Source organism: Chaetodon auriga, chromosome 21, assembly GCF_051107435.1.
Source record: "Chaetodon auriga isolate fChaAug3 chromosome 21, fChaAug3.hap1, whole genome shotgun sequence".
NCBI classification, from domain to species: Eukaryota; Metazoa; Chordata; class Actinopteri; order Chaetodontiformes; family Chaetodontidae; genus Chaetodon; species Chaetodon auriga.
This window is the reverse complement of record NC_135094.1, coordinates 12,655,691-12,676,731: the sequence shown is the minus strand read 5'-3', so window position 1 is coordinate 12,676,731 and position 21,041 is coordinate 12,655,691. Positions and strand designations below refer to the sequence as shown.

The 21,041-nt window shown below is 44.1% G+C and overlaps 1 protein-coding gene across 1 annotated transcript in view; it reads left to right on the top strand.

Moving 5' to 3' along the window:
* zfhx4 (zinc finger homeobox 4) overlaps positions 1-21,041 on the top strand; it is an 81,825-nt gene that overhangs the window by 27,080 nt on the left and 33,704 nt on the right. Inside the window, exon 6 of the mRNA XM_076761082.1 lies at positions 15,536-15,770. Coding sequence (XP_076617197.1) covers positions 15,536-15,770 — 235 coding nt within the window. The remainder of the gene's footprint in view (positions 1-15,535; positions 15,771-21,041) is intronic.

The window sequence follows — 21,041 nt, the reverse complement described above, 5'->3', positions numbered from 1 at the left end:
TGTTGAGTGTCCTACAGAAACATCAGAGCTCTGATCTCATGTTTTCAACCCAGTTAAGAAAAACAATCAAGATACAAATTTATTTGGAGATTCATTATTTTTTTCCTTGACACTGACTTTATCTTGTGTAACATACAGCACAATGCAGATATAATCGTATTCTTAGTGGTGCACATCTGAGGGGAACACCATTCATTCATTTTAAGTTCAGATTCAGAAAAAGCACACATGTTTTTGTTTAGAAAGAATTTGCTCCATCCTCTCAACAGCAGCGTCACATGGATATAAAGTTCCCATGAGAATGGAATGACAGAGATGAAAAAGGCCACTGTTAGAGTACCCAGGATGATTTCCCCCGATATGGGTACATGTCCCGCTTGTGGCCAGCTGGCACTAGCGTTGCTGATAATTATTCACAAGTCACGTAGTATCAACGAGTTTCAAATGTTTCAAAGTTTTGATTATTTTCAGCTGTCTTTTCAGCTTGTTTTTTCCAGCTGTAAATAATTCTGGAACAATTCAAGAATTTGTTTTCCTGATAAGGACTTAGAGCCACATTAACAACTTAGTTTAGAAAAATGACACAATGGAAGTAGACCACACGCTAATCATGTGACTCTTAATTTATGATCCTAATGTGATGCACGGATACACACATTAAGAACTTAAAAAAACATTAACATGTTTTACATAATGTGTGTATTTCATTAATTATTATAAAAATTGCTTTGGATTTTTAAATGAAAGCACCATATGTGTAACTGTATTTTATGTTATGCATTTCCACAAACACACACTGTTGAAAGTGTCTTTAAGTACACATCCGCACAGCCCTCCTGCATACAAACACTGTTATCCAGGCGTGGGATTACTTGGTCATGACTTGTCAAAGGGTTAGCACACTAGTTGCCCATCAGAACGGTGAACTCACACAGGAGTCACTTACTTAACTAATTAAACTCTTCACACCCTGAGCAATGAACAGTTTCAGCAAAGAAGTTCCAACATGGCTGATATTTGGCTTCTGCCTCCGCTCCAATATATTTAAGGTGATTTAGTTTGTCAGACGTCTCCTTCAACTTAATAGGATGCTGTTACATTTCCGAGGCTTTGACCTACAGGACAGGATCAAGTGCATTACATTAATGAGGATTCCTTTACTACTGTACGCAACATTTGGCAGTGGGAGGTGTTTGCGTCTGTGTGTGTATGTTGTAAGAGGATTGAAGAAAAAAGGTTGTATTGATGTTTTTTTTAAAAGTGGAATATACAACTACTAATTTACTTATATATTTGATTACCTATTTTTATATTAAAATAATAACACCTCGTCACAATCCTGTATTCTTAATCTTGATACTAGATACATTGACATACAACAGATTTTGATTAAGATTTGAATCTGCAGTTTAAGATTTACCAAAGGAGTCCTGCTCCACTGACCCTCCAGACTGAAGTCACTCCCTTGAATCATTTTTGTGAAAGTGGTTCCTGCATTGCACAGTAACCTTTTAGGAATTGCATTTATTCATAAATCTGCGACCAGTTCTTGCTTACAGTTCCAAGGCTTGAGTGGATTAAGCACGCTGGCATTCTTCGGGTTATTTAAAACAGTTGACTTAGACAGGATGTACATATTGACACAGGATTGGCTTACAGTTTGGCAATGGCTGAGCTTGCCATGGGATGAGTTACGGATGTTAATCCACAGGGACTGCTAACTTACTGCACTGAATTGCATTCTTAACAGAAGTGCTGCTTGCACATTGGCCCATATTAGCTGAGATCCAAACCTGTGGGATCAGCTTGATGAGTCCGCACTAATCAGGATCTCTTTAATGTCAGAACCAGACGCTATACGTGTGTGTGTGTGTGTATGCATGTGTTCATGTATTATAGGTTATTGAGCGACTTTTGATAAGCTAAGATAAGATTTAATGGGAGACAATAGCCAGCTACACTGAATATTAACAGCCATTTAATCATGCAAAGAATGCTATTTATATCAGTTGTGATTAAATGTACAATCCCAAGAAGCACAATCACAGCACTAACAGTAAAAACAGCACAAAAATGCAATGAAGATGCTTGTCTGAACATATTCCTGATTTAGCTCTCATTTTGCTTTCCAAGAAAGTTACGTAAAGCGAGGGAGTATCATTTTAGGCACACACAAACATCAGTTTAGGCAAGGCAAGTGAGGGTCATCCCAATGCCCCCTCTGTGCACCCATATACCCCTGTTCCTCATCTACCCACCCACCTACCACACAGGCCTCAACAAATCTGTTCCACAGATGACGCTTTTAATGCCTCTGGCAGAAATCCCACTATTTTACCCTTGGACATGTGGTAGTAAAGCAGAGAGAGGGGGAGAGAAAGCATAGAGCGGCAGAGCAAAAGCAGAGGAAAAAAAATCATTTCTTTATTTGACCAGAAAAACACCTCTCCTTTTATGTATTGGCAGAGGTGAAAAGCACATGGGGATGGAGGTAGCTTGGCCGGGCGCATAAAAGATCCGAGTGTTGACGACTTTACCATCTGGTTTTTTGGAAACACAGAATATCTTTATGGCATGGGAAACCATTTGAAGATACAAACAAAAAGCATATTCAGGAGATTTTATGGCTGCTTTGTAGCAGCAATGGAGTACTTCTGAGGGGAATTGAGAGTTTGAAAGTGTTTTTTTCCAGACTTTTAAAAAGCAATAGGGAAATGACATTAACAGCACATGGACATCAAGTCATCTGGTGTCCAGGGCACAGCAGGTGGCGCAGGAAGTCATAGGCCTTATAAGGAAAAAGCGGAGGTCTACGCCTCGCTGCTTATTGGAGAGGAAATGTAGGAAATCTGATTGGCCCCTGTTCGTTTTTAATGAGAGCGCTCCAGCACGGGGTGTTTTTCCACATTATCTCTGTCATACAGAATTCAGTTGGAAATTAAAAGTGCTTCTAGAACCTCACTTCAGTATTATCACAGCTGTTAAGTGCAAATCTTCACCGTAAATGACAAAATGGAAGATGTTTTAACATAGCGTTTGTATGCTAGCAGCCTGTGAGGTAAGCTTGCATACAAATGTTGCCGTAGCATAGCATGTCCATAGCTGGCCTGGCCCGTGTTTGGCTTAGCATTGAATATGATGATGTATGGCTTCGTTATGATTTTTAATAACAAACACTGGCCTTAATACACATGGAGACAGGAGTAAATCTGTCAGTGCCATTCACAAGTGCTGCAGGACTAAGTAGGGGGTTTAGTTTGCAGTGAGCATGTGTGTTTGTGTGTGTGTGTGTGTGTGTGTGTCCGCAGAGCTTTGAGGTTAAGATCTGGGCTGTGCTGGACCCTGGGTCATTAGGAGTTGAGAATGTTCATGGTCAATGTGGCATGTTCAAGGACCACACACACACACACACATACGCACGCACGCACACACACACGTACAGACACGCTCACACAGGCCATGGCACCTGTTTCTCAGATGGCTGTCCGAATGAATCTTAAACTGTCCTCAGCCACCGGCACCCCGCCCCTGTCTGTCTGTCCAGCTTTCCGTCATAATTCAAGCGGAAATGGACGTCCGGGGTCCACTGCACATTTCCATATCTCTGTTTTTCTTTTCATTATTTTTTTCCCCCTTCCTTCAGTTCCTTCACACTCTCCTTTGAACTCAAAGTCTTAGGCTCATAAAATGCACAACTTTTTATGATAGAGATGGAGGGAGAGCGGGAGGGGAGAGGACATTTAGAGGGAGGGCTTTGTTAGTGGGACATACAGGGAATAAGAGCAGAGATAGAAAGTGTCTCTCTCTGACGCGGTCTCTCACTCTTTCACCCTCTCTGTCTTACCCACTGTCTTTGTTTTGTCTCTGACTCTTTCACTCTCTCTCTCTTTCTATCTCTCCCCTGGGGAGCCGCAGATAGGCCATCTCATTACCCATGATCCTCTTGCCAACACCATGGCCGGGAATCAAGGGGCGGGGGGAATTAAACGAGGGGAGTGATGGGACGAGGGAGGGATGGAAGGAAAAGAAGAAGAGGGGGAAAGGGGACTGGATTTTTCACTGCACAAGTCCCCCCCCCATTTTCATCCTCTGCTTTGTATTTTTTTTTTATATTTTTAATTTTTTGCTTATTTCCATCAACCAAAGGACATTTTTTTCCTTTCTCTGCCCCCTCACTCACACTTTATTCTCCTCCATCTCCCTCAGAAGGAGATGGCTGTGCTTATGCATCTGTGATATTAAGTCTACCGCTGTGCCTTAGCTATTAGCAAGGGTCAACCCTGCCCACTCTCATTTGAAAATCAAATGGCCCTATATATATGCAGCCCAAATTATTGGACTGTCATTTGGACTTGTGTGATGGGGAAATGGACAGGAGATTGACTCTCATAGATTTGCATAAAAAGCCATTGTACCGGTCTCCGGAATAGAAAAGAGGCTGGATCTATTTCAAATGCATGGCACCATTTATGACGCGCACACACACACACACACGCGCGTGCACACACACGCTCACATTAAATGCATATGTGCGGACATAGATATGGCATTACATACATACATAGATAGACACCCACACACAACTGTAGTCTTGGTTATCAAGTTACCATTTTCCACTTGAGCCCGTGTCCGCTTGTTCCAGACACAGGCTCTTGATCACTGCGTCCTTGCCTCACAATCGCAGACAGATTTAAAGAGTTGCTGTTCTCTTCAAAAAGGAATGTTCACAGACACTTCACACTAGATGCTACTTGACTGCAAGATATAGATTTTCATGTTCTGTCATGGAGACGGATGATGCAGCCTGCTGCCGAGAGTTCAGTGCTATAAACCCGAACAGACGAATGAATTCACTTTAGTGTTTTTTGCCAGAAAGGTTGCCTCTCTGTCTGTCTGTCTGTCTCTCTGTCTTCATTTCTCTCTTCTACTAGTTGTTCGTTTACTCTCTCTCTCTCTCTGTCTCACCCCCTTTCTCTCCCTCTCTCGCTCTCTGTGCGAGGTAAAGAGACGCCGGTTAGTAGATTATTCAAATCGTCTCCTCTTTCACCTGCGTGGAGATTACAATGGAAATCTTTCAGAGGTCCGGGGGTGGTGAAGTGGGGGACGAAGGGTGGTGGCTAATTAAAGCACAAAAGCAGGTGTGTGCATGTGTGTGTGTGTGTGTGTTTGTGTGTACACTGCCGCTTTGTGTGTTTGACAGAAAGGTTTGAATGGACGGACTTCCCCACCCTCCCCCTTCTTCCTAATAATCCTCATAGATATTAATAAGAGTTTCGCCCATTCTCCCTCCTCGCCTTAACCAGATGGTCGGCAAAGCATTTGTGTGTGTGTGTGTGTGTGTATGTGTATGTGTGTGTGTGTGCAATGTCCAGCTTTGGTCCAGCTCCTGATTGGCACTCATATGTAATGTCTAATTACCCTAGCCAGCTTCCCCCTCCTGTCCCCTCTACTTCTGGACCCTCCGGTGAATTAGTTAAGTCCTGCAGACTATGATGGTCGAGGCCTTTTTTCTTCCTTCAGCAAGGTGTGTTTTTTTGGGAGGACAAAGAAACAGAAAGGGCTGTTTTTCTCATATTAACAGCCAGATGTGATCCTCTTCATAATCATCCCCGCTCCTCTCTGAGCTGTGGGTCATTTGGGCCGGGCCGGGCCAGGGCCAAGCCATTTGTCCATGTGCAGGGGACTGTGAAGCAGATCGGGGCTGACAGGTATGGGAACGATAGCAGAAGGAGGGGGGTTATGGAGTGTGTAGGGGAGGGGTCAGTGTCTTCCAGACCACCAGAGGGAAGGGAACGTCGCTGGGATGCAGGAACAAAGGAGCTAGCAGGAGTTTGTCTTTTTTTGTCTTTTTTTCCCCTTGACTCATCTGAACCCTCCCACCCTTGCTGTATCCCCAGCACCCACCCAAACACACACTTCCCTCCTCCTCCTCCTCCTCCTCCTCCTCCTCCCATCCTTACGCCCCCCTTTCACACACTTGTCTTCCTCCTCCTCCCTTTTTTCCATCCTCCCCATCCCTTCTTTTCTCTTGGGTCTTGATCACCCTGCTGGGACAAAGATAACAAGAGTGTTTGGAAAAAACAAAAAAGTCCTAATCGTAGCGGGCGCGTGATCTCAGCTGTGATCTCTCCGGGCATGTTGCCTTCACTTTTTGATTCCTTGATTTGATCAGAGCCTCTTCCGACACATCACTATTTTGAACTATTGTTATGTAAGTTCATTCACTTTTGAAAATGTGGACCTAATTTGTTTAAAAGTTGTCTTAAAAATCTCTTAATACTGTATGTGCCAATTAGAGACATGCACTTGACTTAGTCTTGAAATGTTGCGGCTCTGGAATGATATTTAGATAGCACGATCACGCTTTTCCCCTCTCATGAAGCTATCAGGATATTGATATGGACAAAGTTGAACTGAAATACTCCTCAACGCCCTTCCAAATCAATAATCAATCGATTGGAGGTAATTGTGCCTCCCTTGGAACGGTCCCAAGTCTCTCTCTCTCTCTCTCTCCCTCTCACACTCTCTCTGTCATTATCAGCATGTGGCCCAGTATTCGGCATTTCAGCATTCCAGCTGTAATTGATTTTAACCATTAGGTGCTCAGTGAATAGATAAGTAGTGGGAGATATTCGATTATACGGTGAAAGAGAGAGACGGGGATGAAAAGAGAGAGAGGGAGGGAGAAGGATTGAGGGATGTTGTCGTAGAGCTGGAGAAAGAGGAACCGACCTGTCCTGCTGTCTATCCATCTCTACCACTGGTCTTCCATCCTTGCAGCAGCACAATACCGCTGACCTCCTGTGAGTTCAAGCAGCTTAGTTTCTGCGAGGTAATCCCTAATGCTTTGAAATAGACCTGATAGAAAGCCCACTTACTTGTTCGGGATTAATGTGGGTTGGGTGGGAGGTGGGAGGGGTTGAGGGGGGGTCCTGAGTTTTCAGCACATTTAGTTAAATTAACCCACTGGAATTGTCATATTCCACTCTAATTGTGGACTTACTTGCAGTGGGATGAGGAGTGGACTGAGTCTTTAAAAGCATGTTGCACTCTATCAGTAGACAGATGGGAGACTTGCATTTAACATCCTGGTATAATATCGGCTGCCATGCATTAATACGCCACCCTTCTCTATTGTTTATGTTTAGATTTACTATGCTGGTGGCCAGAGCGCTATTATTCCTTTCAGTGGTTGCCCATCCCCTACAGAGGCCATTTTGAATCTGAGTGCAGCTGAGGGTGGTATTGCTTTCCCACTGTTTTCTGAAGATATAAGTCTGATGTTTTTGTTTTTTTTTTCACTCTGTCCTTTCTCCTCTTTTCCTCGTTCTAGCAGGAGTGTAGGTTAGGACTATGGGTAGGGGCGGATGGGAGGGGGGGTGGTGGGGGAACAAAGGCAAACATTTGAGTAATCTTCAAAGAGCCCATTGGTATGTTGAGTGGACGCTGGTATGCGGACTGCGGCTGAGGCTTTTTCAGGGGAAAACAATATCCTTCCTTTAGACAGCCGGGGCCTGGGCAAACACTACCAGCCAGGCGACTCTGCCCAGTGCTGCCACCGCTATCAGCTTACCCCCCACCCCACCCCACCCCGGCTCATGCAGAAAATGGTAGGGTCCTCTGTGTTGCCGGAACAGCCCAGAGCTCATCATTATGGGTTTATGGGGGTAGACGGAACAGCCCAGGTTGTCGAACGTTTGGCTGACTGGGTTTATGTGACGTGTCAGAAACTGTTATCTGTACTGCGCGCCGCGACACGCAGTCACTATTTAAATGTTTGAGTTTTGATACAGAGGGGTGAAGTGGACAAAAAGAGAGAGGCGCAGACTGAAATCAGCAGCGTTCTGTAAAGAAAGCAGGGAGGGATCAAGTGTGCCATCTTGTAGGTCAACTGCAAGGCATTTGATTTCCTGTGGCAATATGCAAAACGGCGCCGCTGAAGAGGTGCTTTCATTGTGCTCTCCCTAGCAGAGGTACCACTCCAACATGCGCTCGACACACACACACGCACACTTATACACAGCTTGTACACACAACAAGCCACATTGTCACGTTGCTTCTGAGGAAAAAGGCCCCAACGTCACCTTTTGTGCCGTGAAGTGTGTTGAAATATTCCGTGTTGGTGTTAGGAAGTGGATTCTGTAACATTATATGCGGTATTTGAAGTTAGATGTAGCTTAAGCAGGTCATGTGTGCAGTGATTTATCTGTCAAGGAAAAAGCAGCATAATAGTGCACTCATTTAATAAATACAGTTCTTAAAAGAAAGAAGCAGACAGTCTGCCATTTTGTGACAGTTTCAAAATGAACTCCCTTTGTCCAGTAATCACTAGCCATTTTCTCACGAGGATCCACCCCAGGGATAATTTCTCCCATTTCTCTGTCATTAAGAGGGCCTGGTATTAGCCTTGTGTTTTGTTCCCTGTACCTTTTGTTTTGTGCTAAGTGAAACCATGCGACAGGGTAGGGGCTAACTGGAAAACAATACTCCCCTTCACAGGCTCAGGAATGTGTAATTAGTGATTTGAACCCGACTACGCTCGTCTAGATTCTTCTCTATCATTCTCCCTCTCTCTCTCTCTCTCAGCGTCTCTTGTTCTTTTGTTCTCTCTGTCATAGATTCTCACTCTCTTCGCCTCTCAATCTATCGGTTAGTTTCTCTCACTGTATGTTTCTGTCATTCCTTTTGTCTAACTCTCTCTAATAGACATTTTTCAGCGAGTCTCCATTACGAACAGAGCAAAGAAAAACAAACTTGGCAAAAATCTCTACTCCTCTCGGCAACAAAATTATTTTCCCTTCTCTTCCCTTTCAGTTTTAGTTAAATATAACAACATCAGTGTAGTACAAACCTCTTTGATGGTACCGGCCAATAAGATGAAGCCCCAGATTTTCAAACTCTTTATTTTTGTTTTTTTTCCCCGTCTTTCATAGATCCTGTCAATTAGCCCTTGCCTTGATTTCCCAAAAGCGTCTTTGCATGTAGGAAAAAAATGGAAAATGATGAACCCTACCCAAATGCATGTTAGTATTTCTGCAAGATCCCCTCCCCTTGCACAGTATTGGAAAAAGAAAATCCCACAAGCATGTTCGCATTTCGATGATCTTGATCTCAGCATTTTATGATCTCTGTCCCATTATGAGTCAATGGAAAAGATAATCTCAGTTGCAATATGGTTTAGGGAAATGGGGAGGTCTGGTCAGTCTCACCTGGCGGCAATGGAGACAAGCGGGGGCTTTTAGACCCTAATGGGCTAAGGTCAGGATGGCTAATATGGAGTAAGTGGCTGAGCTGCACTGTCTAAATCTAATGCTAATGTAAATACTGATCCATTTTCATGGGGGTGGAGGTGAGCTGGCTTTCAAGACACCTAACACACATGCAGACATGCGCCGATGAGGAAGAGAGATTTGTGTTGATCTCTCTGTCTCCCAGAATTTTTTATTCCCAACTGCAAGACGATCTAAAATATGTGACAACGCTCAGAGACACAAAAAAGTATTTCCTACACATTCATCAACAAAGGCCAGAAGAAGTGGATCATGCTGTAAATCAGGATGATTGTTTTTATCCTTGTTTCCTTCGCTCTGGTATGCATAACGTGTGTGTGCGTGTGTGTGTGTGTGTGTGTCTAGGCCAAAGAGAGAGTAAGAGATGGAGAGTCAGAAGGGATTTTTCCAAGAGAGGGGCCAAAGGTCAGGAAGCTGTGAACTTCTGATTGACCTTTGCCCCATACGTCAGATGCACTTACGTCACTGCTACAAGTGTGTGTGTGTGTGTGTGTGTGTGTGTGAGAGAGAGAGAGAGAGAGAGAGACTATGTGTCCATGTGTGGGAGTCAGAAAAATGGAAGGCAAGACTATTAACTGAACTTTAGAGTTACATTATTTTCCAAGCCCTCGTGAAGCCCTATCACTATTGCTTCCTCATTTTTTTCTGCTGACAAGAAGCAAAGAGGAACAAAGGAAGAGGGAAAAATGAAGTGAAAAGAGAAGGAAGGAATAAGTTGAAGGGAGCGAGAGAAAGAGAGAGAGAGGCAGCACCGAAGTGGAGAGGAATGGCACAAAGCTAGTGTGAAAGACTCAAGTGATAATTCATTTATTTGGCTTGTCGGCTATAATGCGATGGATGCTTATTATTATTGGGCGACCTCAGCTAAGCTCACTCACGGGCCCTGCACCTCTTGGACAGGCCCCAGAGCTGTGATCATATGTGACTGCCAGCAGGCAGAGCCGAGAGAGACGGGAGAGGCAACTTAGCTCTAGGAAATATTTTTCTTAGCGTTTATGAAAGTGAGAGCCTTGGTAGTAAAGACAAGGAGGATGACCGACAGGAAAGAAAAGAAGGTCGAGTGCGTCGGGAAGGGGGATTTTTCTTTTTTTTTTTTCTGGGTTTTGTGTCTCCAGCATCTTTAGATCACACACAGTGGCCTTGTAGGAGTGAAAGAGAGAGAGAGACAAGCAGGAGATGAGCTTTGTGTTTGTATATATGTGCATATGCAATGTGCACTCAGCAGTTTTTGTATGTGGCTTTTATTTGCATATTTGTTTTTGCGTGTGCAGCACTGAATCTGTCTCTCTATACACTATATTTGCTGCTCTCTTTATCTGTGGAAGCAAGGTGGCACATACCTGGGCCCTCAGCATCTCTTTTTAGCAGTGCAGTCTGCCAGCGAATCCATTGGCAGTGATCTTGCGTTACATCTATGTCTTGGGGGCTGAGCGGCGGTTAGCAGTAACATGTGTTAGGGAGGTGGTAGCACTGATGGAATTCTACACTTGGCAGCCTTCCAGGCAGTGCTGGTATGTGTTTAAAATACTTTCAAGGAACAAAACACGCTTTTGTTATTTGCTGGGCCAAGTGGGGCTGTTTTTGTCTCCGATGGCCCCCGGGGGCCCAGGGGATAGCACCGGAAGCTGGTGACGTTCCAAAAAGAAGGTATACAACAAGGTCCCTGCTTCCCCTAAAAAAAAAAAAAAAAAAAAAAAAACACAGAAGAAAGGAGATAAAGAGGGTTTTCATTTCCACAATGTGTGGGATGCCCATTTGCATGCATGCACGTACTCTCAGTGGACACAAAACGGAAAACAGAATGTATACACTGATTCTTTACATATAAAACATGTACACACATGCTCTAACACACACACTGGTTATTAAGACTTAGCTGCTGCAGTGGAGGGTTCTTATTTTCAGTATGTGTTCATTAGCTGCCTGGCTCTACACTTAATGACAGGAAATGTCATGTTTGTACTGAATACCCTAATTTTTCATTTGGTTTATGGAGGAAAACACAACTCGGCTGCTTTGGGCTGCTTTCAAAATATTTTTGTCATGTAACCAGTGCGCACGCACAATCAGAGAGCAAGACAAAAAAGAATGCATTGAATTATAAACAGACGCCAAAACACACTTGTGAGGTGAAATAAAAAAAAAAAAAAGTCAAAATTACTGATGCATAAAAACCGCACACACATATACGGGAAGAAGAAACGAACATGAAGCATTGAAATTATACCCACACCCACATGCACACACCTACACACACACTTTCACATGTACATGCACAGAGAGATAAAAGAAGTTGTGAGGAGATGTCTTTTGCCTTGGCTTATTAAGAATTCAGTTAATGAGGCAGCTTTGTCACCACAGATAGAACAAATGAATATGAGATAGCAGTGCTGCTATCCTCCCCACAAACCCAGGGAGCGAGCGACGGGGAGGTGTGTGCGCTCGGGTTTGTGTGTGTGAGGAAGGTGTTTTGTAAACATCTCATTCTGCATAATGAATGCAGTCCTCTGTCATCCTTACCCACACACACATCCACACGCGCAGACACACACACACACACACACACACACACAGCAGCAGCAAACCGCTACACAAGGGAGCTTCCCTTACCTGTCAGATTGACTCTCCTCCCCTCTCCTCATACAAGTCCCAGTGTGTGTGTGTGTGTGTGTGTGTGTGTGTCATCGGCAGGGCTGACAATGTTGTGTTTTTGACAGGTAAACAGGAAGTCCCAAGTGTCATAATTTGCATTCTGTGTGTATGGGGGTGTGTATGTGCACCTCCTCCACCATCCGGAGATGTCTGTGCCATGTTTAGGTCCACCCAGGGAGTGCTGTTTAGCTGATTCTGATTGGCCCACAGGGAGTGTTAGCTTATTTGGTTGTTTGCCAAACACTAATCCCCAACAATTAACCACCAGGCACTCTGGAGAGGTGCCATATTGACAGGGATGGGCCTTTTTTACCATTCTCCACTCATAACACACACACACACAAACACAGACGCTCATATGACACAAATGTGTACAACACATATATACACAGACACAAATCAGCTGCGGCATAAATTACATACACATTTCAAGCAGACACACTCGGGCGCAAACCCAGGAGCAGGAACAGTGTGTTTGTGTGTTTGAATATGCATTACACAGCCCACGCCTGGCAGGAGTCAAAGTGCTCCTTTAAAAGTTCATAAATCATGGATGTTCTGGCCTGTGATCACCAGACCGCCTGCATTTCAGGCCTGCAGAGTGCCAGAGAGCGACAGACAGCCCTCTAGTTTAGGTCTTAAACAAACCCTCTGGAATGTGCTGATGGGGAGAGAATTAATATTAGGCCTAAACCTATCTGGCAGCCCAGTTCAACCCCAAGTACTGTATATCATCCAGCTCGTCTCAGCTCAAGCCTCATTTCCTAAAAACAAATAGAATACAAGTTAGGACATTGAAGAATGTGAAAAATTTTAGGCCACTTCTGATTTATATGAGAATTTGAATTTCAAACCAGCACAATTACCTTAATAGCCGTGCGATTAGGAACCACTGGAACCTATCAAGGATGATTCCGATGAAACCCTGTCTGTCCTGATAACACTCAACTGTTGTGCGTTTCTTCCATGCCGTGAAAATGAATATTTTCGCTTACAAAACGCTTTGCCACATTTCTGGGGAGCTTTTCTTCTGTGGTGGTTGTTAAAGTAAAACTGAGGGTTGTCACTGGAGAGAAGCAGACCTTGTTTGATTACTAGTTCTTCATTCAGTTCTAAGTGGCTCCCATTTTTCATACAATGGTCACAAAATTAAAGCATATTGGAGTAGGGTCCAGAAAATTGAATGAACAAATAACAGGCAGCATCCTTGTGTGGTTTTTATGATGAAGTACTAACGATTGATGACAGAATGAATGACAGTGGGGATATATCTAAGTGTAAGGCCTTTGTGTTTAATGTGTAGCATATGCATGGATAAGGAAGTCCTTTATGAAGGGCCAGAACCAGACGATTGGTCTGTACATCCATGCATCCATTTTCTGCCACCTATCCAGGGCCGGGTTGCAGTGGCAGCAGGCTATACGAAGTAGTTCAGATATCCCTCTCCCAACAACATTTTCCAGCTCCTCCTGGGGGATCCTGAGGTGCTCCCAAGCCAGATGAGATCTGAGTTCTGGGTCTATCCCAGAGTCCTATCAGCTGGGTGTGCCCAAAAAACACAGGAGGCAGTTTGAAGAGTTTACTTTTCAATGAAAGGACATGAACTCATAGCTTCTTGTGTATGCTCGTCTTTGTGCAGCAAGCATGTGACATATGTGTGTTTGCTTCCGTGAGCGCACTGTGTGTGTGGTGTCCACGGTCAGGCTCAGCAGCCCAGTTCTCCTGTGAGGGAGGGAGGGGAAGAAAGAAAAGAAGCAAAGAAAGAGGGAGAGAGAGAGAGAGAGAGAGAGAGAGAGAGAGAGAGAGAGAGAGAAGGAGCGAGGGAGGCCTCTTTTCACAGAGAAACAAAGATAGCTGTAATTAATGGCCCTGAGCTCTGGACTAGGGGAGCTTTCTTCTGACAACTCCGACTTAATTAAAACTTAAGACTTCTGAAAGGGCCTCTGACTGTGAGGGGACGTCCCACCGTCTCGTGAGAAAAACCTCGTAAGATTTCCTACAAAAGAAAGAAAGAGGGAGAGACAGAGAGAAAAGATGTGTTAGCGGCTGTAGCTATGTTGCTAATCCCTGTTTGTCAAAGGAGGAAGAGGGAAAGAGGGGGGGTTAGAACTCACACACCTGCAGCTAACTGTGCACCCCACCCCCACTCCTCAACCCACCCCCACTCCTCACCCCACCACAGACACACACACACACACACACACACACTCCTCCCTCAAATACATTTTCTTCTTCTCGCTCCATATAACATGATGCAACAATGCTCAGGACAAAATATTACCTTTCTAACTTTTCATGTGCCTCAAGAATTTAACATCTTCGTATCGGAGCCATGAGAGACAGAGTGGAGTTAACACACACACAAACACACACACACACACGCTATTATGTGTATTAATTCATGCATAGAACCCTGCACCTGTTTCTCACATGGCTGTATGAATAAATCTTAACAAAGCATAAACTAACCTTCATGAGCCACCTCTGTGTCTCTGTCTCTTTCCCTTGCTCTCTTTTCCTCTCTGCGTCTTTCTCTCACTCCCTCCCCTCCCTCCACAGAGGATCAGATAATAAAAGCTTGGCCTGGTCTTTTGTTTTTGTGCATTGTTCATTAGCCCGGCAGCAACAACAGAGGCACACTTGATATGCTTGGCTTGACTGGGTGTATGGGAGTAGGGCAAGGTGGGATGGGGGCTGTGTGTACGTGTGCGCGTGTGTGTGTGTTTGCGCGCACGCACACGTCGAGGTAGGGGGTAGCTTTGCATGGCTGCAATGCCATTAAAGAGGCAACTGGAAATTAAGGGCTTGCAACTGACAGCACACGTTGAATGAGAATCCCCTGCGGCTGCAAACAATGAGTAGAGCTGGACAATGTGCGTATTAAAGACAAAAATAGTGTTCTGAACTCAACCCCTTATCTGACGTTTTGTGTGTTTGTGATCTTTATGTCACCTAAAACATATCCAGTTAATTTGGAACGTGTAGCGCCTGAACATGGACACACTTAAGCAAAACTCCATCTGTTACTGTGTTGATAGTTTTTTCCCTTTGCTCCTACATTTAGTCATTGCCCTCCATCGTAGGTTTTTGTAGCACCGCTCACTGATGCACTGCTAGCACTACAGTGACGCTGCAGTAAAATGCCAAATGAAATTAACAGTGGTCTAATGAGGATTAGTTGTGGCTTTTTTTTTTTTTGCTTCATCAGTTTAAATCGCATGCTACAAAGAGTGAAGAACATATACTGCAGAAAATAAGGGGCCAAGTGACTGAAGTGTTACCCATTTTCCTGCTGGCTTGTTTGAAGCCCAGGGAAGTGGGATTTCAGGGCGTTGGAATTTTGGAACCAAACTGGAAATAGAAGGGAAGGCTTTTATAGCCACGAAGCAGTAAAGATTCAGAACATGATTTTGCAGACAAGCGTCACTTGTTGCATTAAAATTCCCCCTAATATCTTTGTAATGTCACAATGTTGAACACGCTGCTGTCATGGACGTGCTCAGAGTAAACCAGTGTAGCTGTGAGAGCAGTAACTTGTTGAACTAACGTAACATGTACAGCAGCTAACATCTGCGCTCTCCTCTGTTCCACAGCATTTGCAGAAGCAGGACAGTGCGTACAGCCCGGAGTCGTGTGTCTACTACTGCACGCTGTGCGACTACTCCACCAAGGCCCGCCTCAACCTGGTGCAGCACGCCCGCTCAGCTCGCCACCAGCAGAACGAAGGACTGAGGAAGCTCCAGCTGCACCAGCAAGGCCTGGGAGGGGACGAGGATGGACTGAGCCTCAACGAGCTCTTCCACGTCAAGGAGTGCCCCTCCAGCCAAGGTCTGTGCTTCTTTAACTTGCTTTGTCTGCAGAAGTTTTTTTTTTTTTTTTTGTTATTTTAAGGCCATTTTGGGGGATTTGGGTTACCTGTCTCTTTTTCTCTTCCCTGACTTTTTTTTTTTTTCATTTCCTAGTTTGTTTTCAAACTTTTGACTTTAGATAAGTGCTGATTCTATTTGTGGTGGTCAGTTTTCTCCGTTTGAAGTCAGATCCGTCTTTTTCTTTACTCCTTGCACTCCTCCCATCTCTTTTTCTCTTTTCTTGCACCACTCCCTCTTTATTCTGTCAAACCTCTCTCCCTCCCTCCTTCCTTTGGCCTTCATATCCAGATCACGTCTCTCGATACAGACCCGTCCATTCCTCCTAATCTCTCCAAAATGAGCATACTGTTCCTATTAGGCTGCCGCGCTTATATCTGCAACACACACACGTACACACGCACACACACACACATACACGTACACCCGTGCACCCGTCCTGTGCACAGGGACATCCCAGGCAGGCAAGCAGTCAGCTTATGAAATTTCACCTTGGGAGTATCTCGTAGTGAAAGGGCCTGTACACACATACGTTAGTCATACACATACGTTCCTCACACACTCACACACGCACACACACACACGTATGCTACGGCTACACAGTCTCTCCCTGGAGTGAGCTTTCATTTCCTTTCTCATGACCAAAGCAATTTGGCTTTCATTTAAGACTCTCCGTCCTGCCAGCAGCTAATAAGTGTAACAGAACTGTAAAACATTCAGAGAGACAAAAAAAAAAAAAAAAAAAAAAAAAAAAAAGATTAATCGTTTTTCTTTGAGTGGGGGTTGGATGGTTGGTGAGGGGTTGCAGGGTGTAAGGGGAGGGGGCTGTGCTGTAATTTAAACCAGAAGACCAAGAGTCAGGGTCCATTATTTAGTCATCCCTATGTTAATGCTGCTGGGAGAAAATGAGCGCTTAACTTGTTTTTGCTTTGCTTGACCTGAAGGAGCGGGTGGGATGGGTTGGGGTGGGTGGGGGTAACACATTTTGAATAGCATTCCAGCATAGCATTAGTCCATACATCCATCTGTGTGTGTGTGTGAGTGTGTGTGTGTGTGTGTGTGGGTGTGTGTGTGTTTCCACATGAATCTGTGCTCCCCGAAGTGTCCTGTTTATACTGTACATGTACTCCCAAAACAGACGGGGGCCCAGCGCTTAGAAACATATGTGAATCCCAACACACACACATACACACGCACATGCAGACGCACTCACGCACACACGAACAGGAGAAGAGCTCCCAATCCTGAAATGGAGACTGTTGCCGGTGTACGTTTGGTTTTAATTACACGTGGATCAAAGTTTCGGTGAGATTTGGGGTGCAGCAGAAAAGCATGCTTAGATAAATCATTACCGTACATTTTAACATAGCCCCCCACCCCCACCCCCACCCCTCTCTCTCTCTCCTGCTCTCTTTTTGTATCTCTCTCTCTCCTTTTTTGTCCTGCTAATTCCATCTCCCAGTCTCTCCCGCTCCTGTCCGTTTTTTCATCCAGAACACAAGCCCGACTTCAAGCCTTTTTTTCCTCTCCTTTTTACATCTCAAACCAGTGAGCACAACCAGGTTTTAAACCTGTCAAAAGCAATATTCGCCCGCTGCACCTATTTCAAATGTTCCACTCTTAAAACACACCATATTTGTTGCTCGGGCCCTCGTTTTGTACCTTGGCTTTGATGCCGCATGGTGAATTTCCATGAGGAAGCTAGTGCAAAGCTTAAGCGGACGTTGGCAGCGTCCAAAATGCTAAGCCACTTTTTTGGATGCCCTCCTTTTGCCCACTCTATATAATTTTTAGTGAACAACAGTATTCTTTCACAAGGTACATGGTAAATGTTTCAAAGGTATTTCCTAGCAAACCGTACACGTTTGGCAGGTGTACACAGTAGCAGTGTTCCAATCAGAGATCAAACATTGAAAGTTAATGTAAGAGATTGGGGTCATATTCTTGTTCTGTCGTTCTGCAGTCAAATAGAGCATGTTTTTTTTTCTTCTGTATGGTATATTTTTAGCTGTTTTTGTAGCTGAGCCCTTTGTGCGCGTGTGGATATTACATGCTACAGTAGGTTATGTTATATGGAAGAAAAGGTATATTAAAGCTGCTTGAGGCTCCTATAGTGATAGATGATGTGAATGTTTTCACTGATGGAAAAGACTCCATAGTAGGCAACATTTCCAGCCAGTGTTCAGTTTAAGGACTCCTCTATTTGTGTGTACGTGCATGTGTATGCGTGCTGTTAGTTTTCTGGGGCTACAACTCCTGACTCGAGCACTTTCTGTTCATTAGAGACTGGTATGAAAAAGATTAATTTAAGTGCTGACCGGTATCTTTCTCTTAAAGCCTGGGACCTGGCACTGAGCCAGATAATTATAGGCCCATTTGGGAATAAGAGTTCTAATGCTCTGGACTTTATGTACATGTGAATGGCTTTCATTAAACAATTTTGATGCTGATTTTATGGCCTAATTAAGGTACACTGCTGCAGAGACACACCACAAGGGTATAGGTGTTTTGAACAAAGACAGGAGTGTACAAGCAACCCTGCTGCTGGACTGCATTGTGTGCATGTCAATGCATGTGTTTGCTGGTGCATGTTTATTTGAGAACCTTTCACTCTTTGTTATCCTTTTGAGTCTGTAATTCCCCGAACCTGGGCCCAGTCGTCTCATCCTTTACGCTCGGTAAACACCACTGTGAAGTGCGAGTGAAGTGTGTGTGTCGGTGCGCTTGTTGACTCTTACTGACTGTACGGCAAAAAACTTTCTGCCATGATCTTTGAGCGGTGTCCTTCAGAGACAAAAAGCCCACTGTGCCCGCATTGCTGAGATAAATTGTCCCGCTCTGTGTACAATTAGAAGTGTGAAAGAAAATTGAGTTTATAAAAAAATGCCAGTTTGCATCAGAAGAGCAAGCATAAATGAATTGCCTCTCAACATGGAGGACTTGGAGGCCATTTTGCTTTGAGGGTCGTCCAAAAGTTGTTAGAGAAATTAGATTTTTTTTGCCCTTCTCCACTCCATAATGAAGTTACGCCCTGAATAGAGCTGTTTAGTAAAATGCAAGCAGGAAAAGAAAAATATGACAGATTGCGAGTCATGGGTATTCCATCATCGACTTTATGATTTGAACAATTTGTTTAGCTGGATTTTTGCAGACATTAACAGTCTCTGAAGTTCAGTTGTTCCAGTGATTTTTCTTCCTCTGACTGTTTCTCTGTTGCCGCCTCTGTCTCAACCATTTGACCATTTGTTTAGCCATAAAGAACACTGTTAGGAGGTTTGTGTATGCGTGTATGAGTGTGTTTTTCTATGTGTGTATCCTCACCCATTAGCCCTGTGCTCCATCATGTGTAAAGCTCCTCATAAGCCAGACCAAGCAGAAACACTAGGGCCTTTTCTGCATACTTTACTTTCTGTCATTTTTTCCCCTTTCGTTGCCTCTGTCCCTCACAAAAAGGAAAGGGAGATGGGATCTTATGGAGGTAATTATTTCTGAGAGCCTGGCCTGTCATCCATCCCTCCACCACCCCACCACCCACACATCTCCATCCCTCTATACTCCCCCCGCCACCACCCAACATGCATTAAAGAGGGAGGGAGAGGACCCTCTTTGTCTGAGTCCCCCTTTTAAACAAAAGACCTCTTCTGACTTAGAGAGACCAACAACACTTTTATCGTGTGTATGTGTGTGTGTGTGTGGGTGTATGTATGTGTATATGTGAGTGTGTGCATGTCTGTGTGTGTGTATCCAGAGCCTTTTGTTTTCTCTGAGTGATAAGGCTCGGGGACATTTCAGTTCTACTTAAATTAGCGTAGCTGTGCTAACCATTTACATAGCAGCTGTAGGCTAAAAACTGAGCCTAATGGACACTTATTATTGCTATACGTACTTGCGTGTGGATGTAGATGTGTGTGCATGTGTACGTGCATGCGTCTAGCAGGAAGTGATGGAACATCGGCAGAGAGCAAGTGTGCCATCTTGCTTGTTTCCAAGTGCGCCGACATTCCATGTTTCCAAATATACCCGACCCAAACTGTATGTGTCTGAACTGAGTCAAAGCTCCAAAAATGACCATTCAATTTTCAGTGTGGGAAAGGGCATTGTTGTCTCCCATAGAGCATTTCAGTGTGATGACACTGAGGCATCTTTTGAGGTATTAGGTTTTCCCTCCTCCCTCACTTTCACTCCTTCATCTTCTCCTTTTTTTCCTGCGGGTGGTGGGGGTGGTTTCGCCATTCCAGCGGTTCTCTTCTTTTTTTATTTTTTCAAGAAGGTCTCTCCTCAGACAGAAGTCTATTTCCAGGGTTTGTCTCAGTAATTTGTGGCCATTACATAAACAGTCACGGATGGCCGGAGGAGTGAGAGAAAGGATGCGACACACACCCAGATCTAGCTAACCGCTGCGAGTTAGCGCATTGGTGGCCATTTTCTTTTTCCAAGTCAAAATGCAGTAGGTGAGACCAGCGGACAGTATTGTCCTTTTTAGTTACCGTACTGTGCCTCTATTGCCACCTCTCTGATGTATTTATCCATTAGATATCTGTGTTTAGATTAGACGTTTAATAGTTTAAGGCAGCTAATTATATTGCTTATTGATTTGCCTCCAAACAGCTGATTACCTGCAGTTAATAAATTATTCGTGACCTTTTCTTTCTCATTTACTGTGAAACAGGAAGTTACTTTCATAAAAGGTAAAGTCCACAGATTTGAGACAGGCGGGATCCATTCCTCGCATAATAAAAACATGGAATGTTATTTTATGTGCCCAACATGAGTAAAATGCAGTTCCTGGGGAGAACTATTCTGATGAGAGTGATGTGATTTTGCCCAAGAGGACTTTCGTGAAGTATGTAGCTTTTTATTGCTGTGCAATTAGTTGGAGACAATGTACTGCATTTTAAATCATTTGTCAAATCAAAATAAGACATATTCATATATGTATATTATTATATTTTCGGCAAGTAGCAATTTACCCCAAATTTCCCAAAACCATATTCTCTATGGCTGAGGGAGTAAAAGATGTGGTCATTTTTTGAATAATTCCATCCAAGCGAATTATAATTACTTTGCGGTCTGTGTGTGCACATAGGAAAAAAAAAAGGGCAGCAGGCTGACTTGTGCCTCAGAAAAAAATGAGGCTCGTTCACCATAAACTATTTTTGAAATGGTGTGTCGGGGCGGTATGGGCTCAGGCCGATTGTTTTTCTTTGAGTTGAGCAGCGCTTTGGTGGAGGGG